The 18286-nt window shown below is 45.4% G+C and overlaps 5 protein-coding genes across 5 annotated transcripts; 4 read left to right on the forward strand and 1 right to left on the reverse strand.

Moving 5' to 3' along the window:
* Positions 1 to 658: 658 nt before the first annotated feature.
* CCR75_000162 (uncharacterized protein) lies at positions 659 to 2278 on the forward strand (the record flags this gene model as incomplete). Its single annotated transcript, XM_067958270.1, has 3 exons — positions 659 to 1648; positions 1712 to 1896; positions 1966 to 2278. 3 exons carry the CDS (start codon positions 659 to 661, stop codon positions 2276 to 2278), a joined length of 1488 nt encoding a protein of 495 aa, XP_067819640.1.
* Positions 2279 to 2420: 142 nt separating this feature from the next.
* CCR75_000161 (uncharacterized protein) lies at positions 2421 to 2885 on the forward strand (the record flags this gene model as incomplete). The annotated part of the gene is made up of 1 exon (XM_067958269.1): positions 2421 to 2885. The coding sequence occupies one exon, from the start codon at positions 2421 to 2423 to the stop codon at positions 2883 to 2885; it is 465 nt and encodes a 154-aa protein (XP_067819639.1).
* A 107-nt stretch (positions 2886 to 2992) lies between these two features.
* On the reverse strand, positions 2993 to 5013 carry CCR75_000160 (uncharacterized protein; the record flags this gene model as incomplete). Its single annotated transcript, XM_067958268.1, has 2 exons — positions 2993 to 3169; positions 3232 to 5013. 2 exons carry the CDS (start codon positions 5011 to 5013, stop codon positions 2993 to 2995), a joined length of 1959 nt encoding a protein of 652 aa, XP_067819638.1.
* Positions 5014 to 14076: 9063 nt separating this feature from the next.
* On the forward strand, positions 14077 to 14449 carry CCR75_000159 (uncharacterized protein; the record flags this gene model as incomplete). Its single annotated transcript, XM_067958267.1, has 1 exon — positions 14077 to 14449. Exon 1 carries the CDS (start codon positions 14135 to 14137, stop codon positions 14447 to 14449), a length of 315 nt encoding a protein of 104 aa, XP_067819765.1. The 5' UTR covers positions 14077 to 14134.
* Positions 14450 to 17622: 3173 nt separating this feature from the next.
* On the forward strand, positions 17623 to 18016 carry CCR75_000158 (uncharacterized protein; the record flags this gene model as incomplete). Its single annotated transcript, XM_067958266.1, has 2 exons — positions 17623 to 17663; positions 17860 to 18016. The coding sequence occupies 2 exons, from the start codon at positions 17623 to 17625 to the stop codon at positions 18014 to 18016; spliced, it is 198 nt and encodes a 65-aa protein (XP_067819766.1).
* Positions 18017 to 18286: the final 270 nt, after the last annotated feature.

An 18286-nucleotide genomic window follows, 5' to 3' on the forward strand; every position in this document is an offset into this window, starting at 1 on the left:
ACTCGACTCATAGAGTGTGATTTTTTTCTCGACGCGTTCGCAAAATTCAATGCCGCATTATCCTGCAGCAAGACGTCAGATTAGATTAGCGACTGAACGTAAGCCCGTTCTAACTGTTGTACGCCCGCGAGCACTTGATACAGCACGTGGAAGTTGCGTTCGCGACTTCGGCAGTCAATAATGCACGATTTTTCAAAATAATGGGTCGTGAACCGATGGCAGTTGTTGCTGCTGGTTGATCAAGCCACAAGTGCTTGTTGAAGTTTTCCACAGAGAGCGGGGCAGGAAGGAGGAATCGATGCACACAGGGCCATCCCATACTACATATCATCAGTTGCCAACAGCAATCACCATCACGGTACCAAGTTCAGCTTCAAAACGGCGTAATGACTGCTGGTGTGCTGCTTTTAATGCATGACTGGAGATCTAAAGATGTCATAGTTAGGAAAAGTACATTGTGAGATCTGGAATACAATGAGACATATTTTTTACATATTTTTGGCTCACTTTTTTATCACATGCTGCTATAATATCCCGTAGTTGATCAACACATCCAAACTTTTTTACTTTCCATAGATTATAAGAATATTCCTACCACTACTTTCGCCCAATCCAAAGCCTAGCTGAGGCGCCTTCCTACAATCAGTAATCTCCAAACATGCCCGCGAGCTTTTTTAGCTTCTTACGTGCTCGTGTGTCGGCCGTCGACTCGCTCTTGTGTGTGGGATTAGATCCACACATCACCGAGCTCCCTGAGGCCACAGCAATTGCTGCACAGGCCTTTTGTATTAATCTTATCCAGCAAACGCAGCATGTTGCGGCAGCTTACAAGCCCAACTCGGCGTTTTTCGAGGCCTTTGGCGCCGAGGGTATCACCGCTTTGCACGCTGTCATCAAGGCAATTCCTGTCGGCATTCCTGTCCTACTAGATGCAAAGCGTGGCGATATTAGCACCACAGCGGCTGCGTACGCCGTCTCGGCGTTTGAAAAGCTGGAAGCGCACGCCATCACGTTGGCTCCGTACATGGGAGTCGACTCTATCGACCCATTTGTGCGTGGCCACCCAGAGCGTGGCTGCTTTGTGCTATGTAAGACGTCCAATCCAAGTGCAAATGATTTTCAGACGCTTTCGATTGGTTCGCGCGCATTGTATGAGGAAGTAGCAGCGAAGTGCGAGCAGTGGAACTCGGAGGATAACGTCGGTCTTGTAGTAGGAGCCACAGATATTAACGCGCTTCATCGCGTGCGCACTTTAACACCTCATTTATGGATTTTAGCCCCTGGAATTGGCGCCCAAGGTGGCAACTTGGAAGAGGCAGTCGAAGCGGGTTTGTCAGCTAATGGGTTGGGTTTGCTCGTACCTGTATCGCGTGGAATCTCTAAAGCCACAAATCCGAAAAAAGCGGCCGAGAATTTGCGTGATGCCATTAATGCGGTTCGCAAAAAGAAAATGGCTACATTGACAGTTGCTGTAGCCAAGTTGAATTGCAATGTCTTTATTAAGTTCGCACTCTCGTTGGGCGTGCTTAAGTTTGGCGAGTTTACGTTAAAATCGGGACGTAAGAGTCCGTATTTCTTCAATGCGGGTCTCTTTCGCACAGGTCGTGCACTTAGCCAGCTTGGAAGATTCTATGCCGAAGCCATTTACGTACGTTGGTTGCATACTGCCAACTGATGAAAAGGATTGATATGTTTTTCTTTTCTTATACAGAACAGCGGAGTGCAATTTGATGTGCTCTTTGGCCCCGCGTATAAGGGGATTACATTGGTGGCGGCAGTGGCGATCGCATATGCTGACATGTATGGCGTTGATATTCCTTTTGCGTACAACCGCAAGGAGGCAAAAGACCATGGTGAGGGAGGTGTTCTTGTCGGTGCCGACATGACTGGCAAAAAGTAAGTTGTATTGAAATCATTGCATCATTCGAGTGGCAACTCATATTTGCAACTTTGTACATTATCCAGAGTTTTTATCATTGATGATGTAATCACTGCCGGAACCGCCATACGTGAAGCTTTTGACCTTTTACAAACCACAAATGCCCAAGTCTCGGGCGTTTGCATCTCGCTAGACCGTCAGGAAAAGGTTTCAAGCGAGGACGTTCGGTCGGCCATTGACCACGTAAGGGAGAGCTTTAACATCCCCGTGGTGAGCATTGCCACACTTGACAGCCTCGTTGAGTACCTTGAGACCTTGGATGCAAATGTAGACACGAATGCCTCCTTTCTGCCCGTAATTCGCGCCTATCGCACCGACTATGGCGTTTTGCAGCAATAATTTTTGCTACAATCTACAAATCACTTCCGTCTTTTTAAAAAGTAATCCACATATACTAAACTTTTAAAAATTGAAATATTTGTTGGTAATTGAAATTAAGCAAAACGAAGCTTGAAAAAAATCGCCAGGAGCTCCGATAAGCATGTTTCAACGCCGACTTCTTACAAGCACGAACGCCATCGAGCGTAAGGCTAGCAATCGGCAAATTCGCCGCAAAACTCGCCACCCTGCGAATCTTCGCGCGTTGCAGCGCCAGCCACAAGAAGAGCTCATTGTGCCACCTCTTAAGTACGAACCAACGTATGTGCCGGAAAAAGTGAGCTTTAATGGCTGGTCTCCAGCTCCGGAGGCACCGTTGACTGGCTTGCCATTCCATGTAAAGCGTACGGCTACAGGCCTCCAACTACCCGTCTACAGAGACTATCGCAACGGTCGCACGCGTGTGCTGACCATCTTACGCCGCTACCGCGGTGATGAACATGAACTGCGGGACGAAATGTCCAAGATATGTGAAGGAAAAGAGGTGGTTATACGTCCTGGACGCATGGAAGTCGTAGGAGACCATTTTAGCGACGTCCGCAAGTGGCTCGTTGGCTTAGGGTTTTAAACCCAAGAAAATATATCGAAAAAAACGGTTTTTTTAGTAACGTAGCCAATAAACCCAGTCGATTTTCGGGCTTTTGTATGAAATAGTCGTTTTAATTAAATCGACTTCTATAATGAATGCATGCCGTAGACATCTGCAACGACGTTATTAAGAATATCCGACACACTCACGTCGGAACAGGCTACGAGAATCAAGTCTTTTTCAATCGCCAAGAAAAAAGGAAATGTCGCGCGATTCATGGAAAGATTCGACAACGTCGCGACTATAATTCGAGCAGCTTCAGGCTATAAAACACACAGTTAGCTAATAAAACCGACCCAAGAGCAGCATCAATAGATTAATGTACCCGTCCAATGCACGAGAGCAACGAGCCCGCAAGTCGTCGCAAACACGTTGAATGTTGAGCCATCCGGAGTTTCATGGCATCGTCGTAGTCCGAGAGTCGAAAAAGCACCTCTAATGCAGCGTCTCGCATTTCGTGGTCTAATTCTTCATCAAATGCCATTGCGTGGGCAGCACGAGCGCCATTAATATGAGGTGAGGAAGTCGTATGGCGAACTCCTTCGGGACTTACGTACACGACGCCAAAACCCACGCCCGAAGGCAATCCGTCGTTTTCCCACGGAGCAGGCCATCGACTATTATCGTCTCCATCAGTCGTATTGTCCGAGTCCGAGTCAGCATAATTAATGTCTTCGTGAGCTTCGTTTGAATCACGTTCTTGGCGTTTAAATCGAGATTTATGCGGCAAAAAGTCTTGTCGTGAACACCCAAGTAATGCGACCATTCGGTCAAGAAGGGCTGGATCCTTTAGTGCTTTGCTTGATGCAAGAAAAGACTTTAATGCAACGTCACGGCAAACGTTTGTCAGGACTTCACACGCACGTAAGAGAATCGAGCGGCGCTGTTGTTGCAATGGACGATTCACGAGGATTCGACATAGTTCTCGTAATAAACACTCGAGTGGAAAGATTTGTTCGTGTTGCCATAATTGCGTGCTGAGTTGGTATTGAGGATGCCAGACTTCTAACGATGCAGGTGGATGCAGCGCGAGGAAATCAATGCGTCTTGAAATGGCACAGAGTGTGTCCAGGATATGGTCCCCGATTTCCACGGATGCACGTCTGTAGCCATTTCGAAAGCCTCGATTGTTGACACAACGGAGCATGACGATTAGAAATACACACCATTCCTCATTCGTCGCCAAAGGTTTTTCATTGGCACTTATGATCGCGAGATTCCGCACAATATTAAGCACTAGTAATGCTTTTGAATCCAATAATTCGCGTTCGCCATCATCGATTTTCAAATTTAGCAACTGGCGTCGTACTTTAGGCGAATGCCAGTCGTTAAATTGAGGCAAGACTTTGCACGAAATTATTTGCCGATAAAGTGCATCGAGTAACCCGGGTACGTTATCCACCATTAAAGTATTTTCCAGAGCTGTGGTATTAACGGACGTACCCCGTGTAACCTGATGCTGTTCCTCCATTCCGTCCCCATAGGACAAGACTGTGAGTAGATTCAAAGCCGAGAGCTCCTGTTCTGGAAGATTTGAGTCCAAGGCGAGTACGATGTTATGAAGCGTGCCAAGGTGCGTCTGAAGCTCTCGTTGGGCCTTAAATCGTTTGTTTACTCGTGGCAATGGCGTCCCACCCATACCGCCCTGAGCATCCTGAAGATCTTGCATTGTAGCGACAGGAGCCGCATCGTCTTCCTCTTCGGCGCCACGCTTACTTGGCAGTACGCTCATGGTAGTCTCAGACACTGGGGCGTCTCGTCCGAAGAGTTGTTTCTCCTCAAAAGCGCGTAGATACCGGTCGTAATGAGCTGCTAGTTGGTAGGGCATAAGCCCCTTGATATTAAGTCCATTAGGTCCTAACACATCGGACCACTGTCGACGCTGGGAGACAATCGCAAAGCCTCCACGAGCCACTACTTCTTCGTACAGCTTAAGCCAGTCAATAGCACCACCGGATGGCAGTTTCGGCAGGGATCGGAGCAATGAGACCTCTTTACGACTCTCAACGAATTTGATCCAATCGCGAAGGATGCATTCCCGCGCTGAATCACCCCGGCAACTGAGCTGAAGCGCCAGTAGCGTCTCTTTCGCCGCTACTGCCGCCATGGCCGTCTCACTAGAAATAATGTGTATTGCGGTATTCTAATGAAAAACACCGTTTCATGATTTTTTATTAAATAACACAAGTTTTTTAAAGTGATTAGAAATTAAAATTCGAAGCTGTGATTGATCCAGCGACGTCAAAAGAATTTGCAGGCCTTTTAAAAAAAAATGCTCCCAACACACAGACACTGTGTGTGAAGACAGCATCGAGGGTGATATTCCCGTTTACGCCCGAGTTGCTTATGCGTACAATCTGTTTTCTTCAGTCGCGTTGTTTGAGAATGCAGCTTGTGATTTTTACTGTTAAAAATGGCATTATTCTATTCGTTTCACACTAGTTCCGATTCTAACATTGCCCGCTTGATTTCCCATAGTAAAAGCACTTCTTAACTTGCCAAGTTATGTAATATTTTAGAAATGCCTGTAAAGACATGATGAGATAGATGAAGGTAACGGCCAACGATTTGGCGCCTATTGGATTGCAAGCTTAGGTCAGCTTCGCTTGTAGGAAACGGCTGGAATGGACAAGAAGGAAAAAGGTAAGACAGATAACGCAAAATATTAATGACATAGTCCTTTTACTTCAGTGCTACAGACTTCCTCTTTGACCCACTAAGCAAGTTTGCCAACGGTACGTGTCTCCTTTCCTAATGTCGACTCTTCCACATGAGCGATAACACTCTCTTCCAAAAGCACGTCCTGATCGAGATTTTATATCAATCGTCCGCGCAAAGCGCGCTAAGTCTTTATCATGCACGAGGCATTCGATGCGATTCGTCTGATACTTTGCCAATCATAATTGTTAGTACTTCAGGCGAAGCATAGCGTACGATGTTGTCAATCACCTGTTGCTCGGCCCCTCCAGCTGTATTGCTGACCGCGACGAGATACAAATAATGTTTTGGCAACAAGGGCTCGAAGGCCGTAAATATTTGTTTGTTTGAGCGGCAGTGATGTTGGTCTTGAACGTGTCACGCATACGCTGCACCACGTACTGCAAAGTCGGTAGCACAGCCTACCAAGTGTCGACTTGCTTATTAAAATAGAATTCCGCAATGCTTGTTAATTGTACTGTCCAAGTACATCTGTCTTCGCGGTTCGGTCCAGAGAAATCCGCACTATTCTTGAGTCATGTCCACCTGTCGCCAAAAAGTCTTGACCCAATCAAAAAAGCCAGACTTGAGTCCAATATATACCTCAATTCCGTCGAACTTGCGTATCTCAAGCTTGCGCTGCCTTGCACCTGGAGTCCGATATTGAGATGTCCTAAGATATTGCACACTGGGATTTACGGCAGGTACTGGTTCAAAGGCAATGAGGTGCGCGTTGAGGCGCATCTTGAGGTACTGTGGGCCTAAGAACGTGAAGCCTTTTCCTTCAAGACGTGGCGATTGATGGTTTCGCAAACCCGACCATCGAGAGCGTCTCGATGTGATTTTTCCCGCAAATTCAGCACCGAGCATTGAGCTAACATGCCACTTTCAACAGCGCCTCGCATGCGTTCATCTTCAGCAATCCTCACCTACAACAGTATCAATTTCATCATGCGCTCTTCCATGCCGCTCAGCATCGTGAGAACCCTTCTTAGTGTATTGGTGTCCGCGCTTCTTTCGTGAGCGTGAGTAGAGACGATCACAGCAGGCTCCGACGCAGCCCTTTCGTGACTGGATGTCAGCGGTGCCTGTGCCATGTTGCCTTTCTACTCTGAGCTTGGGCTCATAAAACTGTTCTGCTATGGATGTGGAAAGGCAGGATACGTCAAGGTTGATTGTAGAAACAAGAAAACTGGCAACACAAGTGGAGGCCGTCGAGGCAACGGCGGTGGAAATATTATGCTCGCAATTGGCGAAGTAACGAGGGCCAAAAAACGCATCATGCTCAGTTGGCCAAGACACTGGCGACTGGGAGCGTCACCGATCATGGTCGCGACGAATGGATTCTGGACGGTGGATCCAATCGACACCTACTCAACAATTTGTATTTAGTAGAAAATGCAAAAGTATGCGAACATGCACTCATAGTGACGTTTTAATGACGGTAGTACCCATAAAATATCGGACGAGTCGGCCAAGGATACGCAGAGTGGATCACTAAACTACTTTCATTAGCGTCTAGGTCATTTGGCTCACGACGCCGTTGTGCAGGTTGCAAGAGATCCAGTGTCTGGCATCAAAATTACGGACCATTCAAGACCTACGTGTGTGTATGCACTGAAGGGAAGCAAACTAAGAATGCGCAGTCGCACAAGGACACGGGTGCTCACTCGCCGTCGACTGCATTGGCGGTGTCGTATGGTCTGTTCGATGACACCAAGGGACCGACTTGGAAACCGGTACTTAATTAATTTGTGGATTCCATGTCAAATAACTCTCGCGTATTTCTCGCCAAGACCAATAGTTAAGCGGCGAAGAAGTTTGAGCATTTCATGGCATTAATTAGCGTCAGTTCGGCTGTCGCGTACTTTGCCTAGCTCATGTACTGTACAATAACATGTACGTGTATTTCTTCTAATTCAGTTCCGCGGCTTTTAAAAGCCGGGACTGATAAGAGGTGACGCAGTCAACGCCGTTGCAAACTGGGCAGGCGACTTGGAAATGCGGCATTTGCTAAGGACGGATGGCGGAGGCGAGTATATAATCGTTTGACTGTTTTACAAGTCTACAAGTGTTTCAAGACATGTCAATGACGAGAAATCAGCATCGAATGGAAAAGCTATGCGAATGCACCGGACGTTTTTATATGGCTAGCTCGATAATATTTACCAGTCGACTCTCTTTGTTGTTTGGGATGATGCGGTTGAGTATGCTTCCTATATTCTCAATCGCAGCCAAATAAGCACTAACGAAAAGCGAGCATCGCCGATGGAAATACTCAAGAAGCGTGCTTTGATTTGTGTGAATTATCATTTTGGATCTGTATGCACTGTATACCGCAATCCGCTATAAAATTCGCTCGCAAAGAGACCTCAAGTGGGCGTTTTCATCGGACGCAGCGACGAAATTAAGGGCTACAGGGTATTTCTGCAAAAGGAGAAAAAGGTTGTTGTCACGCAGAACGTGAGGGCATCGAAACTTTGAGCGATATGCAAAATAGTCAGCTACAGAGAGCTCTTGAGTTCGAGGGCCAATCAGATGTTACGAGTTTGACAGGTTCAGGTGACGCAGTATTGGGCTTGGCTACGAAAGGTCGAAGCGGGAAGAAGATGTCGAAGTCATGGACACGTGTTCGCTTACGACTAGAGGTGCAACGCAACAGCGGTGCTCAGGAGGAGGAAGGCCATGAAGAAAGCGCCGTGGCTCACGTATTCAAGAGCGATCCCAAAAGCTATGGCGAAGCGATGCGCAGCAGCAAGCGCGAAAACTGGAAGATAGCCATGGGGAGGAGATAGAAGCGCTGGGAGAAAATAAGGTTTCGCGTTTGGTCAAACGAGGTACCAGCAAAAATACATTGCACACCAAATGGGTGTTTAAAACAAAGACCGATGCGCACGGTGATCTCAAGCGTCTTAAGGCTCGACTTGTTGCGTGCGGAAACGAACAAACTTTTGGATTTGATTACTAGCTTACCTTTGCAGCAATTATTGACATGTCAACAGTGATGGTGCTCCTTGCTCTGGCGGCGACATGATGAGACCCAACGCTAACGTAAAGCGGATAAAGAGTCTCGCCTTGATATATTTTACAGGTACCACAAGGCATGGATATTGACAAAGAGACCTTAAAGAATATAGGTGTATCAAGTAAGAAGGAGCAATCTTTGAAATTATGCAAGAGTTTGCACGGCCTCAAGCAAGTTGGTCGATTGTGGAGTCAGCTTTACCATGCCAAGTTGTATGATGCGGAATTCAAGCAGTGCGTGGCTGACATATTTCTCAACTGGAAGCGCAACGACAAGGACATTGTTGCGGTAGGCCTGTATGGCTGACCTTCTTGTCACTGGTACTGGTGCGGCTGCAGTTGACGGATCCTTCGCAAGTCTTTCAAGTTTGTCAATTAGGAATCTTGACCAAGTGAGCAAACTTAAGGATTGCGAGTGGTGCTGAACGACGATGTTGGCTATGTACTGGACCAGAAGAAGTCAATAAATGATTTACTACGTGAGCACGGGCTCTGAGAAGCCAACTCTATACTGGTGCTGAGTGTTACGAGGTACATCAAGTGACAGCGCGTTGTTCGAGGTCAAGAGCAAGAACTGATTACTGCTTTGTGTGGCGCGATGCACACGACCCGACATTGTGTTTGAACTTCACAGGGTGACACGACAGACCCATCAGCCCCTGCTTCAAGACTAAAAGCTTGCAAAGCGGGTGGCGCGTTACTTAAAGAGCACGAGGTCGATAAAGCTAAAGATGAAGCCAAGCAAAAATAGCAATATGTTGATTATGCTCGCAATGTTTGGTGACGTCGATTTAGTCGCGGACAAAAATGACAGGAAGTCACTGACCGGGGGGGGGTATACTTTTCAACGGTATGGCTATCAGCTGGAGGGATAAGAAACAGGGTGGCGTGTCTCTGTTGCCGAATTTGTGGCGGCGTCGGAGGTTGCCCGAGAGCTTTTAGGCATGCGGAAAATTTTATGCAAATTGGCGCGGTGCCAAAAAAGCCCATGCAAATGCATGTGGGCAATCAGGCTGCTCTACGGCAGCTTAAGGAAGAAGCGTCGTTTTTTAATGCAAAACATGTTGACGTTCGAGTCAAACTTGTCTGCAATTTTGCCCGCCGTAGAATTGTGCTGGCTCAGTATGTGTGGTCGGAGCAGATGCTAGATGATTTGCTGACCAAAGCACTCGACGAGACCAAGCTCGCCTAGCTACGTAATTTAATGCATGTCGGACCAGGATGAGTGTTGGAAATTGCATTTCACGCTAATTACAAAATGTCTGAAAAGACATGATGAGATAGGTGAAGTAGCGGCCAACGACTTAGCGCCTGTCGACTTCGAATCTTCGATCAATTTCGCTTGTAGGAACCGGCTTGGATGGACAAGAAAGGAAAAAAAGTTAAGACAGATACCACACTATTAATGACAGCATCCTTTTTATTCAGTGCTAAGGACTTCCTCTTTCATCACTAAGCAAGTTTGCTATCGAACGGTCACCCTAGTCACCTTGCAAATCAAAGCGGCTAAATTTGTACGGGACACCCTTTGCCAGTACTGCACCCTTTACTAGTACTGATAACAGTACTCGTAAGATATAAATAACTACGATAGATGACAAGTACGTGGCCGATATTTATCGGCAATAGTATTCCTGAGAACGAACACATTCTAACCAGCTCGTCGATGGACTTAGTGTCCTCGATGAGAAGACTCGGATTGAACGTTTTACGTCATAATCTTGAGAGTCATTAAAGGCAAATCCGTTGTATAAGCATTTGATGGAACTCAAGGATGCGGTCCCTGATCTGGCACCATACAAGTTGTTTTAGGATAAAGACACTGGCAACGAGAACGACCTGATATCAGGGTCGAAATCATGCATTATGAAGCAAGAGTCACAACTTTGTGAGCAAGTATTAGCGATCCACAAGCTCTTCAGGTAATGTGAGGGAGTTAACCTCCCCACATAGCTCTCCGAACTTCTATGTACGAAAAGCAACAGAACGGTGGTAAATTGTGCATACGTTCAATAAATTGAATGCTACAATGGAACTGGCTCGAACGCCAATACCAAGAATGGACGTAATTATCTCATAGTATGTCAATGAGTACCACCTTTTACTCCATGTATCTGATTAGTGAGTTTTACTAGATCCTAATACGTGAACCGGATATTCCATTCACAGCAGTAAGCCTCGGAAGAGGTATGCCACAGGGCCTTAGTAATGCCCTTGTAACCTTGAACTGATGTGACCAATCTGTTGAGATCGGTGCGAAGTTTGGAACCGAATCATTTTGATGATGTCTTCGTGCATACTCGGGCCATGAAAGAAAGTCGAACGTTGAAGCGCATCGTAACGGCACCAGGGTGATAATTGCCCACGGAGTCACCTGATGATGACTCCCCGCCAAAGAGGTCTGACGAGTCGAACAACCTCGTGATCACCCCTTTGGTTGTCATGTTAGAACCCAAAGGCTTAACGGACTCGACCCCGGGTGATCCGGTGGCCTTTACAGTAGACACTGAATCGGGCGATGCCGCTGACTCGGCCCAGTCACCTACAATTGGTGTAGCAGGTGACTTGTCACCGTCACCTGCATTGTCATCAACAGATGACATTTTCAGTCACCACCAATGGGATCACGTCCGATTTTTTTTTTAATTTAAGAGAGCATGAGCTGTACGCCAAACCCAGAAAGTGTACCTTTCTGTTACAAAATACGACTTCTTAGATGCAATTTAAGAATACACGGGGTACGCCTGATTCTTGCAAGATCAAGACGACTACGACAGGCCTGTGCCGTGGATACACGGGGTACGCCTGATTCTTGCAAGATCAAGACGACTACGACAGGCCTGTGAGTTGGTGTGAAGTGATAAAAAACTCTCTGCCTAGCGACGTACTTGTATAACTGCTCTCGCAGCTATGTCAAATCGACAGTGCATAGTTCTCGTATGTTAAAGAAGACTGTAAAATGTTCATATAAAGGCTGATTGTCAGAGCTCCTTTGAAGATATCAGGCAAAGCTTGATGTTATCGTCGATCTTGCCCAAGACAGACCATTTCATGCAGTCTGTGACGCCAGCAATTTCGCAATCGGCTGTGCGTTAATGCAGTACAATACAGACGGCGCAGAGCGCGTCGTCTGCCATCAGATGCGTCAGATCAAACAACAAAGCGTACTTTACAGTGCATGACAAGCAACTCCTCGTCATGAAATATGCATTGGCTAAGTTACAGTTAGGAACTAAACCGTTCATTGTTTATACAGATTATGCATCTTTGCGCACGGCCGTAAACACTCCACACCACTCGCAAAAATAATGAGAAGGTTATCTTCTTTCGCTAATATAATTTTTACACGGGATACAGGCTAGGGCGACTTAACGTCGTCGCAAATACTATTTTGCGCCAGCCTGATGTTGAGCCGGATGCGTAACCAACACTAATGATGATAAGCATGCTGTTGAAACAATATGTGTTGCATCGTCAACATTACTTGACGACGTAAGAAGACCCTATCGAGCAGATTAGCCTCTTAAAGGTTTGATATCGAATCAGAAATCCATCACAAAAATCCTCAAAGTGATTGTCGAATTTGTATCGATCTTTATCAGATTGATAAACAGCACGCAATGGCTAACAGTATTATACAGCCGTTGCTGGCGATATACCTCGTGTCATTATTCCCACTCATAATGATTTGCGATTTCGTATCATGTATGAGTGTCACGATGCACCAATAAGTGGGTATTGTGGACGTCCGAAAAATCATGTAATGGTAAGTTGCGATTTCTGCTGGCATCCTCAGTATAAATTTGCATAAGGGCTTGCGGTGTTTGATAACGGATGAAGCCTAGTGCTTCATCGCGTGCTCCATCACAACATCTGCCTGTTCCGGCAGGGTGTTGGCAGTCCGTATCTATGAAATTTGTCTTCGGATTCCCAGAAGACGCACACAATAATACTGGCATTCTTGTGTTTGTGGAACGCGTCAACAAGATGGTACATCCTGGAGTCGATCATAGCCGAAGGCCGTTCTCGTGTCTGTATTGACACGATGTTTCAACTCCATGGGCCTTGGCTGAGATGGTTTTTATCGATCTATGAAGAAAGTATATATTTCTGTGTGTATCACACAATATTTACGGTAATTAATTAACGTGCAACCATATTTTAGCCTTGTTTGATTGACTTGCATGTGCTAGGAATACCGCCCGTTATCATACTTATATAACTAACATTGTGCCTTCCAGCCATCTATCCACCCAATAGTTGCTTTGGTAAGTCCTCTTCGGATGCTCATCCCTTAGTATACTCAAACACTAAACGAGTATCAGCAAGAACGATTGCATGCTGTCGAAGTGCAGCATCCTCAGCCAAAAAAAATACGAGACAGCTTTGGCGTTTTAAATAAATGACCAGGAAAAGTCTTTGTTTCCTCAAATGTTCGAAGTAAGCTCGGTAGAATTTTCAGTCGCTGAGATTAAACAGCGCGTTTTTAAACGTCAGCGTCAGCTTTGGTCGACATGGTCGCTTGTTATCACGCTGCGCGTTGGACCAGCGACTTAAGTGCGTGTTGCGGCCATTGCTTTCATTAATCAATAGATCGCTGACGTCCTTGAACATAATCGTTTGAAGCTCCCAAGGTTCTGAACGCGTTTCCCGCTGCAGACCTTAATAAGTGTATGGCTACCCAGACAAGGCGCAACGTGAAAAATCTCTCGCACGTTGAAAGCAGTCATTCGAGCAGAGGGATTAAGCCCTATATAATCTGCGTGTCTAGATACCGAAACCTCCTCCAACCATGATATTTTTAAGGGTAACGTGGAAACGACTTTCCAGATCTCTGCTTTCTTATGCCGGTCAAGATCAAAAGAAACTAGACGCGAGTCTGTCGCGAACAAGGATTATTCGATTCTCTTTTTACACAATGTTAAGTCAATTCCACAGCTAACATTCCCCATTAGATCGAATCAGTCGCTTTAACTCACAATCCCCCTCCGCTTATTTTGGTAAGACTACCTTATGTCGACAAATCGGAACTTGTAGACCTTTACTACTACTTAAAAGTCACAAATACAATAACTGTGAAAGCAGGGTCTCGCATAAAGCGTCATTTTAAAAAGAGTCGTCCGAAGCGGAAGGCCAAATCAAGGGTCAGTGCCGTTAAATTCAGAGATAATGCGTTCTGCTTAAATTTAACTACTATTACTTATCGTCTGGAGTCCGTTAGTTACAGCGCAAATTATATATGGGCTTTGCAATTTCGAGTTCTATGAGATACGCACTGGACGACAGAATAGTTCGTACACGGTTAAGAGGTCACATTGACCTCTTAATAATATTTAATTGTTCATCATTAGATCTAGTTTCATTTCTAAAGGGTTTTAATGGTGCATAAAATCCCTGTAACGGGGCAAGGGTTTTCTATCACCAAGACAAGCTCTTTAAATAATGGCCTGACAAGCGGGCACGCATATATTATCCAGCGATTGAATCTCAAACGTAATACTGTTTAGATGGGCAGCAATCGAGAGGGTCAATTCCGTGAGTTTCTGGAACCTGCGATCATTACACTGAAGCGCCCAGGCAGTAGCACACGCCGCATCAGTTGTCCTTGGAAACCAATTGGCCTTTGGCACATGGAGCGAAGCTGTGTACACCATAATCACGTACCATCAACTAACATGGCAGGACATCCTAGCAGTCGGCGATTGACAAAGCAGGAGAAGCACACTGTCAATAAAACCTTAGCTGCTGGATTCCCTGCTCTCCAGACTGTGATGTCATTGCGTCAAGAAAATCACATAAAAGGCTTGATCGATGGAATGTAGTTAACTGATAATAAATTCTTTAGTTATATCGGTTGGGTATACGTTACGGTTCATGGTCCTAGATGTGCCTCCTCCATTTGATTTTTAGATGTGGATTATTTTGCAACGGTGGAATTGCGTGCAGTGTTGTGCGGTATGGGTGGTGTATATGGTGTATTAAGTAAAAACTGTGGTGTATTTAACAATTCCCTTTTCGAATTAGCCTATTTGTTATGAAAACAAGTATTTTGCTGCTTAACATTAATCATATCTGTTTAATTATATATTATTCACCACCCACTTTTCGCCAACCACCACTCACCCCACCATGAAAACAATCCTAAACAAACGCAAATTTTTATTGCGACTAGCTGCTTTTTGTTCTTAATATATTAAGGTTGACTCTTCGCCTACGCAATCTCCAGGTACTGGGTCGCCTTCGCTTGCTGTGCTCAAGATTGACAAGTACTGGCTTCTGACCAAATTTTGAAAGCACAACTTGTTCTATACTCCAGCGCAATATGCGATATTAGTGAAAACTGATTTTTGAAGAGCTACGGCTCCACAGTTTCTTTGTTTCGGGCCGTGTTGGGCCTGTTTTTTGGACTAAGTGGTAGCTGTAACCACGTCTCCTACGAGCGCTTTTCTTCCGCAAGGCTCGCATGGTGATTTGGAGATACCCAAATCTCACAACTGTATCGTACCAGGTATCCCTATATTAGTGAAACTCGATTTTTGAAGAACAACGACTACACGAATTTTTCGTTATCGGCCGTGTCGGCCCTTCTTGGACTGTACTCACGTCTCCTACGAGCACTTTTCTGCCGCAAAGTCTCGCATAGTGATTTTGGAATGCCCAAATATCTGCAACTACAAAGTACCAGGTTCCCGGTATCAGTTAATCTCGATATTTGAAAAGCTACGGCTACACGATCTTTTTCGTTTTCGGCCTCTTCCGGCAGCGAGGTCTTCAATCCATCGGTCCAGCACGACCGCGGGCGTCTTTTTGGTGCTCTTAGTATCAATTGCTGGGACACTATCGCAAAGCTCTACTCAGTGGGATCCATCGCAATTTGAAGTAATGGAGATTTCTTTGCGGCGTGTACGTCGTTGCGGCAACTGCGGAGAAGCTGGTCACAATAGAAGAAGATGTCGGCAACCTCTTCCATGACTGCATTGATATCTCTTGATGCTCTTGGTGCTGAGGAAGAATGGGAACGCTTTAGATACACACTAGACGTGAATGAGCAGTACCTGGCGATGGTAATAATTTTATCTTGTCAGTTATTAAAGAAACAAGAAGAAATCTATCGTGGCTATCTGCATCGCTAAGATTTGGTCATTTTAAATCACTATGCGAGGCTTTGCGGTAGAAATACGCTCGTAGGAGACGTGAGTACAGTCCAAGAAGGGCCGACACGGCCGATAACGAAAAATTCGTGTTGTCGTTGTTCTTCAAAAATCGAGTTTCACTAATATAGGGATACCTGGTACGATACAGTTGTGAGATTTGGGTATCTCCAAATCACCATGCGAGCCTTGCGGAAGAAAAGCGCTCGTAGGAGACGTGGTTACAGCTACCACTTAGTCCAAAAAACAGGCCCAACACGGCCCGAAACAAAGAAACTGTGGAGCCGTAGCTCTTCAAAAATCAGTTTTCACTAATATCGCATATTGCGCTGGAGTATNCCTATATTAGTGAAACTCGATTTTTGAAGAACAACGACTACACGAATTTTTCGTTATCGGCCGTGTCGGCCCTTCTTGGACTGTACTCACGTCTCCTACGAGCACTTTTCTGCCGCAAAGTCTCGCATAGTGATTTTGGAATGCCCAAATATCTGCAACTACAAAGTACCAGGTTCCCGGTATCAGTTAATCTCGATATTTGAAAAGCTACGGCTACACGATCTTTTTCGTTTTCGGCCTCTTCCGGCAGCGAGGTCTTCAATCCATCGGTCCAGCACGACCGCGGGCGTCTTTTTGGTGCTCTTAGTATCAATTGCTGGGACACTATCGCAAAGCTCTACTCAGTGGGATCCATCGCAATTTGAAGTAATGGAGATTTCTTTGCGGCGTGTACGTCGTTGCGGCAACTGCGGAGAAGCTGGTCACAATAGAAGAAGATGTCGGCAACCTCTTCCATGACTGCATTGATATCTCTTGATGCTCTTGGTGCTGAGGAAGAATGGGAACGCTTTAGATACACACTAGACGTGAATGAGCAGTACCTGGCGATGGTAATAATTTTATCTTGTCAGTTATTAAAGAAACAAGAAGAAATCTATCGTGGCTATCTGCATCGCTAAGATTTGGTCATTTTAAATCACTATGCGAGGCTTTGCGGTAGAAATACGCTCGTAGGAGACGTGAGTACAGTCCAAGAAGGGCCGACACGGCCGATAACGAAAAATTCGTGTTGTCGTTGTTCTTCAAAAATTGAGTTTCACTAATATAGGGATACCTGGTACGATACAGTTGTGAGATTTGGGTATCTCCAAATCACCATGCGAGCCTTGCGGAAGAAAAGCGCTCGTAGGAGACGTGGTTACAGCTACCACTTAGTCCAAAAAACAGGCCCAACACGGCCCGAAACAAAGAAACTGTGGAGCCGTAGCTCTTCAAAAATCAGTTTTCACTAATATCGCATATTGCGCTGGAGTATGGAACAAGTTGTGCTTTCAAAATTTGGTCAGAAGCCAGTACTTGTCAATCTTGAGCACAGCAAGCGAAGGCGACCCAGTACCTGGAGATTGCGTAGGCGAAGAGTCAACCTTAATATATTAAGAACAAAAAGCAGCTAGTCGCAATAAAAATTTGCGTTTGTTTAGGATTGTTTTCATGGTGGGGTGAGTGGTGGTTGGCGAAAAGTGGGTGGTGAATAATATATAATTAAACAGATATGATTAATGTTAAGCAGCAAAATACTTGTTTTCATAACAAATAGGCTAATTCGAAAAGGGAATTGTTAAATACACCACAGTTTTTACTTGATACACCATATACACCACCCATACCGCACAACACTGCACGCAATTCCACCGTTGCAAAATAATCCACATCTAAAAATCAAATGGAGGAGGCACATCTAGGACCATGAACCGTAACGTATACCCAACCGATATAACTAAAGAATTTATTATCAGTTAACTACATTCCATCGATCAAGCCTATTATGTGATTTTCTTGACGTAATGACGTCACAATCTGAAGAGCAGGGAATCCAGCAGCTAAGGTTTTATTGACAGTGTGCTTCACCTGCTTTGTCAATCGCCGACTGCTAGGATGTCCTGCCATGTTAGTTGATGGTACGTGGTTATGCTGTACACAGCTTAGCTCTATGTGCCAAAGGCCAATTACTTTTCAAGGACAACTGATGCGGCGTTTGCTACTGCTTGGGCGCTTCAGTGTAGTGATCGCAGGTTTCATAGACTCACGGAATTGACCCTCTCGATTGCTGCCCATCTAAACAGTATTACGTTTGAGATCCAATCGCTGGATAATATATGCGTGCCCGCTTGTCAGGCCATTACTTTGGATATGTGCTACGGGGTCTCGCGCTCGGCGAACGTTATACGTCAGGGTTGAGTGCCAATTGATGGCCACTTTAGGTGCGCGTCCTCCATTTAATCAGGAAAGAATGAGTGCTGTCTCGGTGATAGAAAACCTTAGTGTGCGTACTGCGGTATGGTGTGGTGTATGCGGTGAATGTGGTGTATTTAGTTAATACTGTGGTGTATTTAACAATTCCCTTTAAAAAATATGCTATCCTCGAAAACCGGAACTTTATTTAGAGTTGCGAACACGTTTACGAAGCTAAAGAAATTATTGTCGCAATAAAAGTTATTTGCGAACTCG

The sequence above is a fragment of the Bremia lactucae genome, linkage group LG18 (assembly GCF_004359215.1).
Source record: "Bremia lactucae strain SF5 linkage group LG18, whole genome shotgun sequence".
Classification (NCBI taxonomy): Eukaryota; Oomycota; class Peronosporomycetes; order Peronosporales; family Peronosporaceae; genus Bremia; species Bremia lactucae.